This window comes from Panthera uncia, chromosome D2, assembly GCF_023721935.1.
Source record: "Panthera uncia isolate 11264 chromosome D2, Puncia_PCG_1.0, whole genome shotgun sequence".
Classification (NCBI taxonomy): domain Eukaryota; kingdom Metazoa; phylum Chordata; class Mammalia; order Carnivora; family Felidae; genus Panthera; species Panthera uncia.
Window position 1 is genome coordinate 44,417,987 of NC_064818.1, and position 19,667 is coordinate 44,437,653.

At 48.1% G+C, this 19,667-nt stretch overlaps 1 protein-coding gene across 1 annotated transcript in view; it reads right to left on the reverse strand.

Moving 5' to 3' along the window:
• LOC125933133 (FERM and PDZ domain-containing protein 2-like) overlaps positions 1-12,534 on the reverse strand; it is a 47,467-nt gene extending 34,933 nt beyond the window's left edge. The window contains exons 1-2 of the mRNA XM_049645998.1: positions 12,411-12,534; positions 10,703-10,860 (exon numbers count right to left, since the gene is read on the reverse strand). Coding sequence (XP_049501955.1) covers positions 10,703-10,860; positions 12,411-12,534 — 282 coding nt within the window. The remainder of the gene's footprint in view (positions 1-10,702; positions 10,861-12,410) is intronic.
• Positions 12,535-19,667: the final 7,133 nt, after the last annotated feature.

The following is a 19,667-nucleotide window of genomic DNA, read 5'->3' on the forward strand; positions in this document are numbered from 1 at the left end:
TTTTTTTTTTTTTTGAGACAGAGAGAGACATAGCATGAATGGGGGAGGGTCAGAGAGAGAGAGAGACACAGAATCTGAAGCAGGCTCCAGGCTCCGAGCTGTCAGCACAGAGCCCGACATGGGGCTCGAACTCACGAACCGTGAGATCATGACCTGAGCCGAAGTCAGACGCTTAACCGAGTGAGCCACCCAGGCGCCCCAAAAATAGAGTTTTAAATAGCAGGCAAAATCACTGTAAGGTGAACTCGACTGCATCCTGTCAAGCCCCAGCTCTATATTGGACGTCAAGTACTGCCACAGCCCTTGGCCGAATCATGGAAGGACAACAAATCGATACATAAAAAACTAAACACCCAAGTTACAAAATTCCTAATGTTCCAGATGCAGGAGGATATCGTCTCATGTGGTTTCGAGCAGATTTAAGCATCTATATTACATTCATCCCCAAACCAACCGCTTCTCCCTGACCCCTGCCCTTTGCATCTCTCTGTCCCTCTGTCCTTTCCTCCTTCCCTCTCTCTATTCCTTCCTCCCTCCCTCCCTCTCTTTTTCTCAGCTCTGCCATTGTCATGAGAACAATCCCCGGGCAAGCCTGCTGGTGAAGATCCAGGGCGCCCCCAGATAACAGCCAGCCACCCCCAGAAGTGAGGCTGACTAGCCAGGCTGCAGCCAATCACAAAGGCATCTGGCAGAGTCCAGAAGAACCTCCCAGCAGAGCACAGTCTGAATTCCCAACTCCCATAATCAAGAGCTAAATAAACCATTATCTTCAGACAGCGTGTTTTGTGGTTGTTTGCTATGCTGCCTCATGGGGCAACAGAAAATCACAACATGGAAGCGTGAACTTGGTTCCCAGGGGAGACAGAATGGCCCAAAAGCACACCTGCCATCAGGCCCCTCATCACCTTGGCTGCATATCTGCTTAAATGTGGGTTTTTTTCACCTGCCAATGGAATAGGGTCAGCTTTTTTCTGGAGAAGCAAAGGGTTTTGTATCAGTAATCAGTAAAGAAGCAAGACACAGCGGTCCCCACATGGATGGCCCACCCCCTGGACACCTTACTGCTTACCTGCTAACAGAGAGGCTATGGTGACTGGGTGCTGAGGTGCTCAGACCAGGCTCCAGGGAACTCTGGGTCTCTGTGCTTCTCTCTGAAACTAACCAAACAGCACAGTACAGGGCATGAGAAGAGGCAAAGAGCATGGCTCTCTTGAATCAAGTGGATATCGGCAGCATGACTTACAGGCTGTGTGACTTATTTACCCTCTCTGAGTCTATTTGCTCACATGTGAAATGGAAATGACAGCTACAGGGGGTTCAGAGGAGTTTGGTTTTTTTTTTGTTTTTTTTTTTGTTTTTTTTTTTTTTTGAGGGGGAGAATAAAACCTGGTGGCAAAGAGTACCTTGTCTTAGGGACAGAAAACAGTAGTATTAATTTTTTTAAAAACCTCCGATCCAGTTGAAGAGTAGAGACAAGATTATTCTAAAAACCATTCCTTGGACACGCCTACAGCAACAACAGAAACAATCTTTTACAGATTGCTTTTCCTTTTGCTCCACCTGGAAACTAACGAAAAGAAAGTCTTCCATTATGTTGTGTGTTGAAATTTGTTATTATCAGCTGGGACAGTTAAAACTCAATAAAAAAAATTTATGTGTGATTTATATCACACAAAATTATAGCTCCAGGTGAAGCTTTCCTCAGGACCCAGCCCCTTTCCTGTGGGGGCTCTCTGGAAGAGGGGAGTTTGCCCAGGTTTTCTCTGCCACCACGGCACGGACATCCGGCCCACTCGGGGCAGGAAACAGTAGAGTGGGAGTCTCGGGGCACCATACCCACCTCTGCAGGGGTGCAGACGCTCCAGGGCCCATACTGTTGTGTTCTCGCAGCTCGCCTGATGCAGCCTATGCCTGAGCAGGCAGCTTCTGTCCTGCTGCGCCAAGGAGCTTTCTTCCATGAGTCTCCTCTCCACCTGAAGGTCAAGTGCATCACACATCCACACCCCAAAGTCAAGGGGGGACATTTATATAGACACATACAGACTGGCTGTCAGATTAAGTCAGTTCAGAAGTATCTGTCCACACAGTGAGAGCCTAACAGTGGCAACCAGAATGTGCTCTGGACCCCACCACCCACATGCGCCCTAGAGGTAATTCACTCCCCTCCCCCCATATCAGCACACTCAAGCACAACCGTGCCTTTGCTCATGTGCTCCCCCGATTGGCTAGGGTCTCCCTGCTAAGCTCCTCTGTGCCTTCAAGACCCAGAACTATGTTCTTTGTACTTTCAAAGCTCTCCACTTCTGCCCTGAAGGCAGAGGGAAGTGTCCTTTTGTCACTTTCCCTCATCACATCACTCACATCTCCTTCAATGACACATTATATCATGTTTGCTTGCTTGTCTGTCTGCCCCCACCCCCACCCCACCGACCTTACTGTGTGCTTTATGCTTCATTATAGCTCCTCCGGCTCAATGAACAGGGGCAACATGTTCAGATGCCAAGAAAAAAGGGATCCAAGAAGGAGGACAAGACAGAGCAGGCATTTTCTGATTGACTGTGGACAGCATCCACCCCAGCAGTCCCCTCCTCTCCATCCACACTGCCCCTGTGTTAGTCTTGGTCTCAGTTCTCCAACCAGCCCCCTGGACTGGTGCACAGGTGCCCAGCCAGTCTCCAGCCCTGCCTCTCTCTGGTTCCTCTGAAAGGCAGACCTCCTTGCATTTCTATCATAGGCACCTCGCTTGCCTCTCCCCAGTCCCAGCACTGCCCCGGCCTCAAGGGGGCCAATGCTGAAGTAATTTCTGCCCCAGAATCCCCACTCCACCCCTGTGCGGTCAGGTGGAGGCTGTCTCCACCTGAGACCACCTTCTGGCTGGGCTTATTTCCCATCCTGTCTTCCCTCCATCACTCCCGCTCTCCTACGGGCACTTACCCAATAAATAACATGCATAAGCATCACCATTTCTGGCTTTGTTTGGAGGGAACCCCACGTAAGCCAAATGCCTACTATGTGCCAGCCTCTTACTAGGCGGTGAGGAGCACACAGGGCAGCAAATGTGACAAGTGCAGCAGGAGGACCCTCTGCAGACACAAGATAGCAGAAGGAGGGAGGGGCCAGGGACTGTAGGCACAGTCAGGGAAAGTTCCTTGCATGAAGCCTAGTTGAATTTTGACAGGTGACCTGACTCACGGATTACAAACATGTAATGTAATTGTTTTTGTGTAAAGAGCTTCTTTGAAAGATTCCAAGAATCTCAGCCACATTAGAAATCTGGGCTTGCTCAATCTTCTTTACCAGCGTTGCCCAACAGAATTGCAAGGCTGGGATTGTTCTAGATCTTCCGTGTCCAGTATGGTCATCAGCAGCTGCATGTGGCTACTGAGCACTTGAAACGTGGTAGGTATGACCGAGGAGCTGAAGATTTTACTTGCATTTCAATTAACTATAATTTAGCTAATGTAAATGTCAATAGCTCCCCCTAGCTAGTGGCTCCTGGGTTGAGAAGCGCAGATCTACACTGACCTCCGAGATGGTGCCCAGAACCAAGCCAGCCAGCCGTCTAACGTGGAGACCGGCAGAGGTTGGGTATACGGCCACTTCTTCCCAATGAACCCGACAAGCTTCCAGAACTGACTGCAAGGGGAGCCGCCTGCGAGGCTGGTCTTCACACATGGTCAGCAGAATGGAGCTCAAGGGCTCACGGAGCTGCAGAGGCTGGAGAGAAGAGGGGCTGCATGAGAAGCCTGGACAGCTGAGTCCAATACCTTGTCGGGTGTGCAGTGGGGACTAATGGAAACAGATGATCTCATTACCACTAGACAGACACCTGCTCCTTCTGGAGCATTTGGGGACGGACACAAGATATATCACCAAGGCCACAAAATGCAGAGCAACGATCTCTACGCCAGCTGTGTGAAGTTTGCTGCTTTCTAGTCTGGAATGTTCTTTGGTACCCAGAGAGCACAAACCTGTGCTTGGAATACTTATGAAAAATAGGTGCTTGACAAAGTGGGCATCCACCCATGCCAAGTACACACATCAAACCAGGGATCAGCCTTCAACTCTCACCCACCTGGGTAACCTGTCAAATTATTTCTCGATTACTTCTCAAATGCAATTACTTCTCAAATTACTTCCTCAATTACTTTCTGCCAAATTACTTCTCAAATTATTTAGGTGGATCTCACTGGGCCTTTCCCCTAGAATGTGAGCTCCAGAAACATAAGGGCTGTGCCTTTTCATCCTTGGGCATTTCCAATGGTCAGCACAAGGTCAATGATCACTGGTTGAACTTCATGTCACATGCAGCCATGAAGCAAAAGAAAAAATATTTGCTTAAGCACTTCCCTCGTGCATTCAAGTGGCCACCATTTATATTGGGAAAGTCCTCAAATTCAGACTCAAAATCAGGCTTTTTGTCCCGCTCACCCATACCGTGAGTCATTTTCGAGGTAAGGGCTGCCCTACCATTTCCTGCCATGGAGCATCAGTTGTGAATTCCCATCTCCATGTGTAAGAGGGATGCTGCATCCCGGACTCATACAGCAAATCCCAATGCCTGAACGACAAAGTGGGAGACAGTCCCTGTCTTCAAGGACTTCACAGTCTGATGAGAAATATGGTCACCGAAAGAGACAAGGACTGGGACGCCTGGGTGGTCAGTCAATTAAGCATCCAACTTCAGTTCAGGTCATGATCTCACAGTTTGTAGGTTTGAGCCCCGCTTCGGGCTCTGTGCTGACAACTCAGAGCCTGGAGACTGCTTCAGATTCTGTGTCTCCCTCTCTCTCTCTGCCCCTCTCTTGCTTTGCACTCTATCTCTCTCTCTCTCTAAAAAATAAATAAACATTAAAAAGAGAGAGAGAGAGATAAGGACTCAAGTCTTGGGAAGCACAGATATGGTGATAACACAGAGGAAAAGGTCTAACCCAACCTGGGGAGGGAACGAGGAGCTGGGGGAAAGAACTTGAACTAAATCTCCAAAAGCACACTGGTGTTAACCAGGAGAAAAGTGGGGGGAGGGACCGCAGATAGAAGGAGCAGTATATAGTAAGTATGGCATGTCTGAAAAGAAGGGCACTGTGGGCAGGACAGAGCCCAGGGGAAAATGACAACACAGGGCCCCTTGTTCAAAACTTTTAAGAATTTCAAGATGGTGACATCAGAGCATTACACCAAGCATGGGCCCTTGTAAGCGCAGGGCATTATTCGATTACACAGGCCACACGCCCATGAAACTGGCCCTGATTATGGAAGAGCTCCAGAGAGGAACCAGAGCTACAGGTAAGAGCCCAATTTGGGGCTCCAGGTATGCCCTGCTGAGAAGTGGAATCTAACCTCATGAGTAGAGTGGGAAGGTAAGAAGGGTATCACACGAGGAGGGATGAGAATACAAAGCACCAGGAAACATTGGGATGTTGAATTAGAGGGACAAAGGTGAGATAGAAGGAAGGAAGGGAGGGAGGGAGGAAGGAAGGGAGGGAGGAAAGAAGAGGGAAGGAGGGAAGGAAGGAAGGAAGGAAGGAAGGAACAAAAGGAAGGAAGGAAGGAAGGAAAGAAGGAAAGAAGGAAAGAAGGAAGAGGAGAATTCTCTGGCTCTTGTTACCCTGGTCTAAGAAATTCTTATAGTGTGAGATGAAAATTTGCACACACACACACAAACACACATACTCTGTAGTCAAAAGTTTTATACAGTGCTGTGATAAAAGTTTAAAATTTTTCTATGCTTTAAGCTTTCTTGGAGTCTTTAATAAATTACTCTGCAAAATCTTGAAGAGGAAGGTAATAGAGGGAGCATTTTCCCAAATCAATTGAGCACAGAACCCTTTTTCAGGAAAGCATCTCACGTCAGGAACGGCTGCTTTAAAGCCTGTTTTATAAATCTGCATCTTCGCCATCTATAAAATCCTCTCATTTGCCACTTCCCCTGAGCGGATAAGTCTTATTTTGCTTGCCAACCCTAAATCGTGGCTGCCTGGATGGCCATGTTGAGTAGCATTCTGCGGTGGTTTCTAAACTCAGCGGGAGCACTTCTGTAACCCATTGGCAATGCCTTCCTAGAACCCAGGAGGACGGAGTGGTGACACAGAGCTCAAGAGAAGTGGTCCCTGTCCTGAAGAAAACTGCTCATTAAATCCAAAGACATGACCTGGCAAGACTTTGAGTAACTTGTTTACAGACCTGATTTTGTGGGACATGATAGCCTGCTGACCAGTAGAGGGTCATTCCTAAAGAATAGACGTGCACCTGCTCAAGAGAAAAAGCACAAGATTAGATTTCGGTCACCTCTGGTATTCCATAGTCCTGCAAACAAATCACAATTCCATTTCCACATGCAGCAGACAGTGTTGGCCGGCTAGCCCCCCCACCATCTGCGACTCCCGTGAACTTTCCATCTCCCACTCTAGCGGCTTGAAACCACAGTGACCGTGACACCCCACTTTGGCAAGAGACGCAAGGGGAGTCTGTTAAGGGGCTTTTGAGAAAGCTTTTGCTTTACTGACAATAAGAACACAGTCCATGGTCCCACTTTTTCCTCAATTTTGCCTCGAATGCTGACAACGTATATGGATCATAGCTGCCATCTTGGGACCATGAGGCAACAGGCACCGGAAAAAAGACCAGCAGCTAAAAAGGGTAGAATGTAAATACACAGCCTGGATCCTCGATGACATTTACTGAGCCGCCGACCAATCCCAAGACTCCTGGTGAAGCAAATAATAACTCTATCTGTGGTGCCAGCCGCTGCACTTTAGGCTTTCTGATGGCGCATAGTTGAAACCATCTGCACATGAAACACTATGGGACGGCCTGCTTTAAAAAAAATTTTTTTAACGTTTATTTATTTTTGAGACAGAGAGAGACAGAGCATGAACAGGTGAGGAGCAGAGAGAGAGGGAGACAGAGAATCTGAAACAGGCTCCAGGCTCTGAGCTGTCAGCACAGAGCCCAATGCGGGGCTTGAACTCACAGACCGCGAGATCATGACCTGAGCCGAAGTCGGCCGCTTAACCGACTGAGCCACCCAGGCACCCCTGGGACAGCCTGCTTTAAAAGCATCACCTGTCAGAAAACAAGATGAAATGGAAGAACATTATCTGACTTCTCCACCCTCACTTCCTTCATCTTCAAAATGAGGATTCTGGGGCACCTGGGTGGCTCAGTTGGTTAAGTGTCTGACTTTGGCTCAGGTCATGCTCTCCCGGTTCATGGGTTTGAGCCCCCCATCAGGTTCTGTGCTGACAGCTCAGAGCCTGGAGTCTGCTTCAGATTCTGGGTCTCCTTTCTCTGCCCATCTCCCGCTCACACTCTGTCTCTCCTGCTTTCAAAATAAACATTAAAAAATTGTTTTAATAATAAAAAGAAAATAATAATAATAAAGTGAGTATTCTACCTGAATACTCATGAGGATTGAGTAAAAAGAACCTGCAAATGGTCATGAAAATTTTTTATCATTATCGGACGTGGAGCACTTACATGCCAAGCTCTGCTCCAAGCCTTTTACTTACATTAACTCATTCGGTCCTCACCACCATCCTGTGAGGTTGGTATTTTAATTGTCTCCATTATACAGAAGAGGCGACGCAAAGGCAACTTTGGGAACTTTCCAAAGAAGACCTAAAGCCAGGCACCAGAGCCTTGGCTATGTTGCTTCCGGATTATACTAAGTTTTCAATCAATGTCAATCTGTTATTGTTGTGGGGCTTCTACTGTAATTGACAAGGCGCATTCCCCTTAGGATCACGGGAAATGACTTTTGAGAACTTCAGAAGGGACACGCTGAATTCATAAAACATAGTATGTGGAAAATACACGCTTATTTGAGCCATCCACTCAGTTAAGTACAAGTGACTTTGGTTTTGGCTTCTGGCATCCCTAGGTCAAGAGCATGTGTCCAGTATCACACGTGCCAATTGTCTCTCTGACCTTATATCCCCAACCCGATCAACCAGCCCTCTGAGGAACGTGACTAGACACCTGCAGACAAGTTCACAGATTTCATCCTCACCTCTGGAGAAATGGTCTTGAGAGCAGATGCTGGAGCCGTGCCCTGAGCACTGCCAGAGGCACCGTCCTCACTGGGGAACTGACCTGGATTCCAAATGCTCTAAGTACCCTTGGTGGTGCCTAAGGCCAAAGTGACAACAGGCTTCCTCCCAAATCCCAAATCCAGCCCCTTAGTATATGCTGCCTGGAGAAGGGTGGTGACAGTTTTGAATGCAACTCCTGGTGCCACGGGAAAGAACAGCATGATGGATTGTTGATGTCTGCCATGAGCACAGGATGGGGTGATAGTGGCTTGAGTGACTCATAGTTAGAGACCAGCGCACACCTTCCACCTGCACTGGAACTCGCCAAGCAGTGGGAAAAATGCCTCTGTGTGCTGGGAGAGCTGGATATTGGTCTGAGGAGATGAGTCGGCATACATCCTCCAAAGCTCAGGACAGAGCCCAGAGCTGGGGGAGGATTGTGAGCAAAGCCTCTGCTGAGACCACTTTCCTGACTGCTCACCTCACCTCCCACAGGACCTGAGCCAAGTTGGATGCAGAGAGGAGCCTGCAGTGGACGGAAGAGAAGAGCAATTAACAGAACTGAATGGTAGGGATGTGTTAAGAGGGGTAATGGCCAGGTGACCTGGCCTACTAAGCACCAGTTTGACACAATTCACCCCCCAGGAAGCTAAGTCCCCTGCATTTCTGGGGTGCATCAGCATGCGCCCCTCTAGTGGCTGCTCAGAAAGTCAGATCCCCCTGGGGTGCCTGGGTGGCTCAGTCGGTTAAGCGTCCAACTTGGGCTCAGGTCATGATCCCACAGTTTGTGAGTTGGAGCCCCACATCAGGCTCTGTGCTGACAGCTCGGAGCCTGGAGCCTGCTTTGGATTCTGTGTCTCATTCTTTCTCTGCCCCTCCCCCACTTGTGCTCTGTCTCTCAAAAATAAATAAAAATGTTAAAAAAAATTATAAAAAAAAGAAAAGAAAAGAAAGTCAGATCCCCTGGCTCCAGCTGTGGCATGTCAGCTGACTCCAGACTGTAGGAGGCACCACCAGAGAGACCCAAACAGAGGGACTGAGAGGCACCCACATCTGTATCTAACACAGGGGTCCAGGGATTTATCCCTGAGATTCTGTCAGTGCAGGAAAGAGTAGAGGGGCTCGGGGTGCTGGGTGTCTGCCTGTGGGTGACAGAGTCAGGGCCACTGCAATGGGGAACTTGATGCTTTCGCTATTGTGATCTGACTTGGAGACACGTGGGCCCAGATAAACCAACCCTGGAAGCCACCAAGCCCCTGTTATCTGAGCCCGAAGGAAAAGCAGCCTCCGTTCCAGGACGCCTTCTCCTTCCAAGAGAGGCAGAATTTCCAGGCTGTACTTTTCTCCTGAAAGGATGGCAAGAAGAAGCAGAACTCGCTGATTAAGAGCCACTATGCCCTGAGTGCTGTGTGCCTGCCTTACACCACTTTCTCCTTAGATTTTCTTCTTATGGGGGCGCCTGGGTGGCTCAGTCGGTTAAGCATCCGACTTCAGCTCAGGTTATGCTCTCATGGTTCATGAGTTTGAGCCCCACATGGGGCTCGCTGCTGACAGTGCAGACCCCACTTCGGATCCTCTGTCCCCACCCACCCCCCCCCAGCCCCTGCCCTCCTTACTCTCTTTCTCTCTCTCTCTCAAAAGTAAATAAACATTGGGGCGCCTGGGTGGCTCAGTTGGTTAAGTGTCCGACTTCAGCTTAGGTCACGATCTCGCGGTCCGCGAGTTTGAGCCCCGCGTCAGGCTCTGGGCTGATGGCTCAGAGCCTGGAGCCTGCTTCCAATTCTGTGTCTCGCTCTCTCTCTGCCCCTCCCCTGTTCATGCTGTGTCTCTCTCTGTCTCAAAAATAAATAAAAGTTAAAAAAAATTTTTTTAAGTAAATAAACATTTAAAAAAAGAATTTCTTCTTTTAAAAATTGAATATAATGTTTACTAGACCTTTTGCTATCCAGAAGCAAAACAAGTCCATGAAAAAACTAAAATTACCACTGATGTTGCCACCCAGAAATAATCACTGCAGGCATCTTGGTGTATATATTTTTAGAACTCTCTCTCTCCCCTGTGTGTGTGTGTGTGTGTGTGTGTGTGTTTATTAAACTAGGGTCACATTATACATGCATATATTTAGGTTCTTTTCAAGCCATTAAATAAGCCCCCACAGCCTCATTTTAATGCTATCTTATTTACTGGACATTGTTTCCAGTTTATCACTAATGTCAACAATACAACAATGAACATTACTGCAGTTAAATCAGTCTTTACTCCTACCTTAGGATCAACTCCTGGTTGGGGACGTTTTAGGGTTTTGCTACATGCTGCCATGGGTACCCATGGCTCAGACTGTGTACCCACAACTTTTCCAACACTTCTTTTTGAATATTTATAATAATCTGATAGATTAAGTCAAATTAACCCTGTTTTACAGGTGTAGAAATTGAAGCTCAGAGAAGGTGACCTGTCTTCATCGAATAACTAAAAGACTGGCAAAAAAAAAAAAAAAAAAAAAAAAAAAAAGCCTGGGAATAATATTCTTTAAATCCATTCTGCCTCAGTGTTCCTCGGGGCTAAACTGGGAGCTGGGGATGCCACCCCCAGGACAGATCCAAGGTCCTAGGACCAGGCCTTTCCCCGGGACAGGCCCAAAGGTGCCACAGAGATGCCCCACAACTTACCTGAGATGCGTCGGGCTGTTCATCGTCACTCTGTTCCTGTAGCAGTTCAGGGGCCTTGAAAGGAGCAGCCTCTATGTGAGAAATGTGGTTCTGGAAAGAAAGACTTCCGGCTGCAGACAGAAGGGCTGACCAGGGACAGACCACATAGTCCGCGGAATCTGAAAACAAGGCCATGATGGGAGTATAGAGACATGACCACTGTCCGGAGGGCCAGTTGTGGGACTGCGACCAGCAGGTGCCCCTGGGATGGACTGAGAGCAATGCCCAGGGAAACATGAAGTGGATACAACCCCGATACATGCGTGCACAAGACCACGTGTTACCAAGGGCGACCACAGTGGTGGCCAGGAAACCAGCCACCTGCATCCAAATTCCTCAGTGCCCCAAGCGTCTCAAGGTCAGATGTCCACTTGGAAATAAGCCCAAGTCTGAGTTCTTTGGAGCCAAGCCTGGGACCAGGGCAGCTGGTCTTCTGGGCGTACTGTAGGGGTTCATCAGTCTCCCCTCCCCCATCCCGGAACCGACACCAGGGGCAGGGAGGAGAGAGTGAAGAATCACGGGGAGGGTGAAACTGAAGGTAGAGGTGCACAGCAGCCTCCTTTATCTTCCCACACTGGGACCTGCCTGATTGCTCATGTGGTCTCACTCATGTGTGGGGAGCCTCGGCTGCGGTCTCGCGGGTGACTTCGGAGCTGACATGTGAGTGTGCGGACTCAGCGTTTGTTCCAGTTATTAACGTAAGGCTTCGCAGCTCCAAATTCACCTTTCAATACCTGCTCCCTGAAGCAAGCTCTCCCTTACAGCGAGTGCGACATGCAGCTTTCTCAGTAGAGGGCGCTAGAGAGACATGGCGGGAGGCGGGGCCCTCCTGCTGTTTCGGGTCTCAGAGCGCGGGCGGGAGGACAGTTGGTGACGCTCTGCCCTGACATAGGCCCCGTGGTCCAGCACGCACCTCCCGGCCCCAAGTGATCACTGCTTCTGCACAGACGCCGCGGGCTCCAGGCCTCCTGGCAGCACTAGCTCCGGAAGTTATGTCTCCCCGCTGCCCTCCTCCATCCAGAGGGTCACCCTCGCCCCTGGTGGCGATTCCTGTGCCTCGCTTGTCCAGTGAATGCCAGACCCTTCTGGCCCCGCAAAGCAGCGAACTTCGCCTTCATCGTGGGCTCCAAGCACAGCAATTCCAGCAAATCTGAACCCCGATCTGGGGAAGGGGCTTCCCTTCCAAGTTTGTCCCTCACTGGTACTTCTCTCAGTCCTGGGGAACCATATCTTACAATTACTCTTCTGTTGGAATTTAATAATTCTTTATATTAACCTCCCTCCCGCTCTTTAGACCACCTAGTGTGTGGGTTCTAGCCCCTGATGGGGCACAGGTGATACACCATCTGGCAGGAGACAATATGGGAGTGTCAGCAGGGCAGCCCCCTGCCTCCTGTCCCTTATGCTCAGACCGTCCAGGTGTTGGGAGAGGCCCATATAGCTGCAGCCACTGTCTCCCTAGAAGCAAGGCCTTTTTTCAACTCTGCTGCATGCCATGGGTCCGAGAGACAGGCCTGCCTTCCCAGGGCAACTCCATAGGCAGGTGTCATTTGACTACTTGATCTAATGCTTTGGACTGATAACAGATCTGAGAAGCAGCAGTCAGAGATGGCTTGGGAAGCCTTGCGTTCAACTCCCTGCGATTCATGTGGCCCAAACACCCTCTTACCTTCACGAATGTCTTCCAGGAGCCGCTCCGCAGCTAGGTACAAGAGGGACCAGATTTCCTCCTCCGACAGAGCTTCGCCCCTGACCTGCAGGGCGCTGGCCAGGGTCACAGAGGCCGGGCTCATGCCTGCAGAGACATGCGTGTGGCAGAGTCCCCACAACGTCCACCAGCTCTCTGGGCCTGTACTCACCCCTCCAGCCCAGGCACAGCCCAGCCCCCTCTGCGGCCTGGCAGCACCATGTTTTCATCACCTGCATCCCCGGGGCTGGGCGCAGGGCTAGGCACACAGAGGAAGCTACAGAAATGTTTTTTGGGGGGACCTGCGAGTCTGCCTGGCTGAATCAGTGAATGAGGAAATAAACTCCGAAATGAAAGCTTAGGCAAATGAATGAATGAATGAATGAACAAATGATCCGTGAGAATGGCACCGCCCTCTGAGCTGGGCTGCGCTGTTGAAAAGAGCTCCCTTGGCCCAGGTAGCATCCTCTGCCTGCTCTCCTCTCTGTCTGGGAAAGTAGGTTAACGGCATTTTTTTTTTAATCTCCACTACATGATTCATGGCTTTTCCCCTGCCACACGCCGAGTCGGATGTGGCGCCAGCACCAGCCCTGTCTGTAATGATCACGACGCCTGCCTGAGGAGTGAAAATCACTGGAAGGAAGGCGAGTCCTGTGTTTTGAAAAAGTGCAGGCTCAGGGAAGCGTGGGACTGACCCGCAGGAGGAGGGGTGAAGGAGGCTGGTCTTCTCTTTTCCTCTCTTCTTAGAAGGGCTCCTTTCGACCAAAGCTGACATTTAAATGTCTGTCCTCCTGACACAGCTGCCACCCACTAATCTCCAGCCCCAGGTGGGGTGACAGCAGGAAGAGGCCAGGCAGGCTTTTCCTAATCCATTTACGTCATTGATCTTTTCTGCGGCCTCAGGGAGGGCGGGAGGGCGGTGTGGGGGGCAGGGCGGAGAGCACGTTATGGCACCCTCATCCCTCTGTCCAACATGGCCAAGCCAAACTCTCCATTCGCCGCCTGCTCAGCTCTATGTACGCCTGTAGTCCAACCTCCTCCGGCCTCAGGAAGAGAGTTGGACTCCCAGAAGAAAAAAGCCTTGCACGTCCTCCTCTCCCCTGGGGACCAGAGGTGTGCTGGAGCCAGGCCTAGGCCGGAAGCTTGATGTGTGAGATGTCACAACAAGGAGTCTGCAAAGAAAGCCCGTCGTTCCCATTGGCAGACAGGAAGGCAGTCCAAGGTCACCCAGGTAAAAAGTAATAGATTCAAAGCTAAAGTGCAGGGCCTCTCTTGTCTTTCTTTTTTCTCTTCCTCCTACTTCTTTATCTAAACTTGGCTTGAGACATATGGATTAGGCATCCCCATGCTGCCACATGTTCCCAGCTCTCTGCAGCCACCGTAAAAGGCTACTTATCAGAGAACAAACAAAGGGACAAGATTAGGACTCTCAAATACGAAATCTCTGAATCTCAAGATTTCTCACGAAATACCAAATGTGGTGTGGTTTGTTTTCCCATCACTATATGACTAGAAGAAAATTGCATTAAAAGTATTTTAGGCTGGTGTGGTGTGGCTAGTCAAGACCATCATTTCAATATAGTAATTCAACTTTCAACAAATAGTGCTAGATTCATCATGGGAGAAAGAAAAAAAAAAACCCTCTTATCTTATATAAAAATTAACTCAGGGCACCTGGGTGTCTCAGTCGGTTGAGAGTCCGACCTTGGCCCAGGTTAAGATCTGGGGCGCCTGGGTGGCTCAGTCGGTTAAGCAGCCGACTTCAGCTCAGGTCACGATCTCACGGTCCATGAGTTCGAGCCTCTGTGCTGACAGCTCGGAGCCTGGAGCCTGCTTCGGATTCTGTGTCTCCCTCTCTCTCTGCCCCTCCCCTGCTCATGCTCTGTCTTTCTCTGTCTCAAAATATAAATAAAAACATTAAAAAAAAAAAAAAGATCTCACAGTTCGTGAATTCAAGCTCCACATCAGGCTCGCTGCTGTCAGCACAGAGCCTGGAGCCTGCTTCAGATCCTCTGCCCATTTCTCTCTCCACCCCTCCCCTACTCATGCTCTCTCTCTCTCTCTCAGAAATGAATAAACATTTAAAAAAACTAAAAATTAACTGAAAATGAATCATAGACCTAATATAGAACATAAAACTGTAAGTTTTTAGGAAATAACACATCGAGGCAAATATTCAGGATCTAGGACGAAGCAAAGAGTTCTTAGATTTGACACTGACATCATAGCTTAGCCTCGCCTACCTTACATGTGTTCAGAACACTCAGATTAGCCTACGGTTGGGCAAAATCACCTAACACGAAGCCCGTTTTATAATAGAGTGTTGAATATCTGATGTAATTTATTGAACACTGTACTGAAAGTGAAAAATAGAATGGTGTAAGCGTATCGGTTGTTTACCCTTGTGACCACCTGGCTGACTGGGAGCTGAGGCTCCAGGCCACTGCCCAGCATCACGAGAGAGGATTGTGGTGCATCCTGCTAGCCCAGAAAAGGATCAAAATTCAATGTCTGAAGTAAAGTTTCCACTGAATGTGTGTGGCTTTTGCACCATCGTAAAGTCAAAAACTTGTAACTCAAGCCATTACAAATTGGGGTCATCCATAAATAAAGAACTCTGGGGGAGCCTGGGTGGCTGAGTTGGTTAAGCGTCCGACTTCAGCTCAGATCATGATCTCACAGTTCGAGAGTTTGAGCCCTGTGTCAGGTTCTGTGGTGACAGCTCAGAGCCTGGAGCCTGCTTGGGATTCTGTGTGTGTGTGTGTGTGTGTGTGTGTCTCTTTCTGCCCCTCCCCCACTCACGCTCCGTCTCTCTCTGTCTCAAAAATAAATAAACACTAAAAAAAAGTATAAATAAAGAACCCTCACAATTCACTGTAAAAAGACAACCTAATTTTAAAATGGGTAGAGACCTCAACTGTGCTTCAATAATAAATAAATTCAAAGTAGAATAAAAAAATGACTACAATAGGCAAAACTGAGAGTGTAACAGGCCAATTGGAACGTATGGCCACCCAAATCTTTTTTTTTAAATGGGCAAAGACTATGAACATACATTTCTCCAAAGATGTACAAATAACTGATAAGCGCATGAAAAGTGCTCAACATAATTAGTCATTAGGTAAATGCAAATCAAAACCATAATGTGATACCATTTCAGATCTATAAGGATGGTTATAACCAAAAAGTGTTGACAAAAATGTGGAGAAATTGGAACCCTCACATATTGCTGATAGGGATGTAAAATAAGGTAGCCACTTTGGAAAACGGTTCAGCAGTTCCTCAAAGAGTTAATCATAGAGTTACCACGTGACTCCGCAATTCCACTCCTTGGTATATACCCAAGACAAATGAAAGCATATGTGACACCAAAACGTACGCACAAACATTCATAGCTGCATCCTTGATAGTATCCAAAAAGTGGAAACAACCCAAACGTTCCTTAACTAATGAATGAATAGACAAAATTGTATCCACATACAATGGAATGCTATGTGGCCATAAAAAGGAACACAGTCCTGCTACATGCTGCAAGATGGATGAATCTTTTTTCTTATACACCTTAAATAAGGTGTAACTGACATACGAAAAGCTGTATATATTTAATGTACGCAACCTGATGAGTTTAGAGATAAGTACATATTCATGAAACCATCACCACGATCTAGGCCATACAAGACTGATGAATCTTGAAAACAATCTGCCAAGTAAAGGAAGTCAGCCACTAAAGGTCACATTTCATATGATTGCATTCGTAGGAAATATCCAGAAGAGGCGAATGAATAGAAACGGAAAGATCAGTGGTTTGGCAAGGGTTTGGGGGAAGGGCAGGTGGAGAGTGACTGAAGTGGGTATAGATTTCTTAACAGCTTGATGACAATACTCTGGAATTAGTTGTGATAGTTACACAATCTTGTGAACATACCAAAAACTTCTGAATTGTGAACATTAAAAGGTGACTTATGGTATGTGAATTACACCATAAATGTGAATAATTTTTTTTAATTTTTTTTACATTTATTTATTTTTGAGAGACAGAGAGACAGAGTGTGAGCAGGGGAGGGGCAGAGGGAGAAGGAGACTCAGAATTAGAAGCAGACTCCAGGCTCCAAGCTGTCAGCACAGAGCCCGACGTGGGGCTGGAACCCACCAACCGTGACATCATAACCCGAGCCTAAGTCGGATGCTTAACCGACTGAGCCACCCAGGTGCCCCCATAAATGTGAATAATTTTTAAGAGAAAAGCAAGGAATGGAAAGGAACTTATAATTAAAAGACAGATCATGAGGTGCGTGGGTGGCTCAGTCAGTTAAGCATCTGACTTCAGCTCAGGTTGTGATCTTGCAGTCCATGAGTTCCAGCCCCACATCAGGCTCTGTGCTGACACTGCAGAGCCTGGAGACTGCTTCAGATCCTGTGTCTCCCCCTTCTTTCTGCCCCTCCCCCACTCATTCTCTCTCTCTCTCTCTCTCTCTCTCTCAAAAATAAATAAACATTTAAAAAAATTTTTTAAAGACAGATCAAATTAATAAATGAGTAAAAGTAAATATAGTATCTAGGAATGTACATGTGAGAGACAAAGCTACAGAAACAAGAGGATGACTGTAAAAGTCTGGATAATGATTACCTTTGGGGGAGTGAGGGCCTGTGATTGAGATGGAGAATATGGAAGGGTTTCTGGAATGGGGGGCAAAGTCCTATTTCTTAGCCTCAGTGATGGCTCAAGTAAGCTAAGTAAAGCTCAAGTAAACTCGGTAAGCTAAACATTTGTTGTAACGGTTCTCTGGGTCCGTTCTTTTACAATAAGTTTAAAACAATTTCAAGCATTGCCCTGCTAAAAATGTTTTTAGGCAAATCCAAAAAATAGCACTCCATTTCCACCTCCTTTCTTGAAATACAAATCCAGCAATTTTCATCAGTTATGTTAGACTCTATCTGAAATCCTGCCAACAAATGCCAACCAGATTAAGAGGCCCAACCATTCTTTCCATCTAGGGTGGATAAGGAAACAGCCAACATCTAGAAAAGCACATAACTGCTCGGGTTGGCCAGTCAAACACCCCTGTCTGTGGTTGGAACCAAGAGTTCTTTGAGGCTTGAAGTTGCCATTCTCGTTCCTGGTGTATCAGGATTGCAGCTTCCACGTCAAAGGCAACAAACCCCAAACACAGGAGGTAATGCCTGTGAACTAGTCATCAGCCTCTCCATTAAAAAAAAAAACAAAATACGACAACTACAAACCCATCCCACTGTTCCAAGACATGTGCATGCTCCCACTGCAGAAAGAAATGTCTACGTTCTGCTTCTCTGTACAAACTCTCTCTGACCCCAGGGCCACAGATGAACGTGACATTCTGTCCACAGGAGTGAGTTGTGCCTCCAGGGAGTGCCAACAGTTGGGAACCATTGGCGGCCCCGAATTTCCACGGCAGCCCTGACCACACCCCTCCACTCTGGTAGGCAGTAACCTGTTTGGGGATACTTCAGGGACTCCATTTCAGTCCACTAGTCCTTAAGAAGCAACCCAAATATATGTTAACATTGCAATATTGCAAACTCCATTTCAGGGCCAGCTGACAACACCAATACAAGGAGACACTCCCTAGCGCTTACTGTGCACCAGGCACTGTTCCAAGGGCTTTATGTGCACCAGTCCCGGTTTATGAGACAGCCGCCATCAGCCCTGCCCCGGCATGCCGTGATGCCTCCGGGCTTGCATCCAAGTGTTTGTCTACACAGTCTGGTGGTGAGGTACCACTGCACCATGAACTGGAAGGGGACCATTAACCATCTAAGGGACAGAGAGATCCCACCACACAGATAAACCCTGCCTTCCTGCCAGTGAGGAAGCTCTGGGAAAGCGTCCAGCCCATGGCCATGCTTCTGGGGGGGCAGCTCTGTTGTCTCTCATTCACTTCCCAGGCTCACACCTCTGTGGGCCAAGTCCTGTATGTTGACTCAATTCTCCGAACGCTTCTGCAGTCAGCTCATAACCCAAAAGTCTCCTCCATCTGAGGCCTCATTGCTGTTCAGAAGTTTCCTCAGGCTCCCTTCCGTAAGTTCCCAAGCTATGGTGCATTCTGTCTCTAGGGACTCTCCTCTACTGGCCTCCAGCTTCATAGCCCTTCTCTGGTCTGGCTCGGCCTAGAAGCTCTGCCCATGCCCTTGACATCCTTGCCTCAGCCATCCCTTTATTTAACAAATCCTACCAAGGAGTTAGTATATTTTAAGCTGTAAATAGAAACATGAAAATATAACATCCTACCCTTGCAAGTCTTACATTCTAGTGGGGATGGGCAGAGGGGCACTGATACCGAACAGGTAAGCAGAGGAACAAAATAAGTCCACAGAGAGATAGACTATGAAGAAGAGGTAGACAAGGCTATGCACTTGAGCCGGAGTGGTCAAGGAAGGCACCATATGAGCTGAGACTTGAAGGTTGAGAAGGTGCCTGCGAGGGAAGTGGAAGGGACAAGGCACACTGCCTCTGGTCTCGTGGGGACAGCCAGTGGGTGACCACTCCCTCCCTGAAACACTACCTGTTGCTTCAGATCCCGGTTTCCCGTGACTCCCTCTCGCTCCCTGGAATGTCTTCCCCCAGGATGCTAGCTCCGGCCCTGTGCTGGTTTCCTATGGCTGCTGGGACAAATTACCACCAGCCTGATGGATGAAAGCAACAGAAATTTATCATCTCAGAGAAATCAGTTTCACTGAGCTGAAATCGGGCTGTGGGCAGGGCCGCATTCCCTCCAGAAGTTCCAAGGGAGGGTCTGCTCCTTGTCTCTTCTAGTGGCAGCCAGCATTTCTTGACTTGTGGCCACATCGTTCCAATGTCTGCCTCCATGGTCTCATCACCTTCTCCTCTTTATTTTAAATCTCCCTCTGTCTGCCTGTTACAAGGACATTTGTGATTGCATCTAGTAGGGCCTGCCTAGATGATCCAGGATAATCTCCCCATTTCAAGACCCTTTAACCTCATCACATCTGCAGTTGTTTTGCCATTTAACGTAGTATTCATGGATTCCACAGATCAGGATGTATGTATCTTTTTTGTGGTGGGGGGAAGCATTGTTCAACCTACCACTAGCTCTTTTTCATTCAACAGTCTACTGTTGGCTAAAAAAAGACATGAGCTCTGGGAGGTTGAAACTCCAGCTCCCTAACTTCCTGGCTATGTGAGCTTGGGCACACAGCATATATATACTTAACCTCTCTGAGCCTCAGTTTTGTCATCTGGGA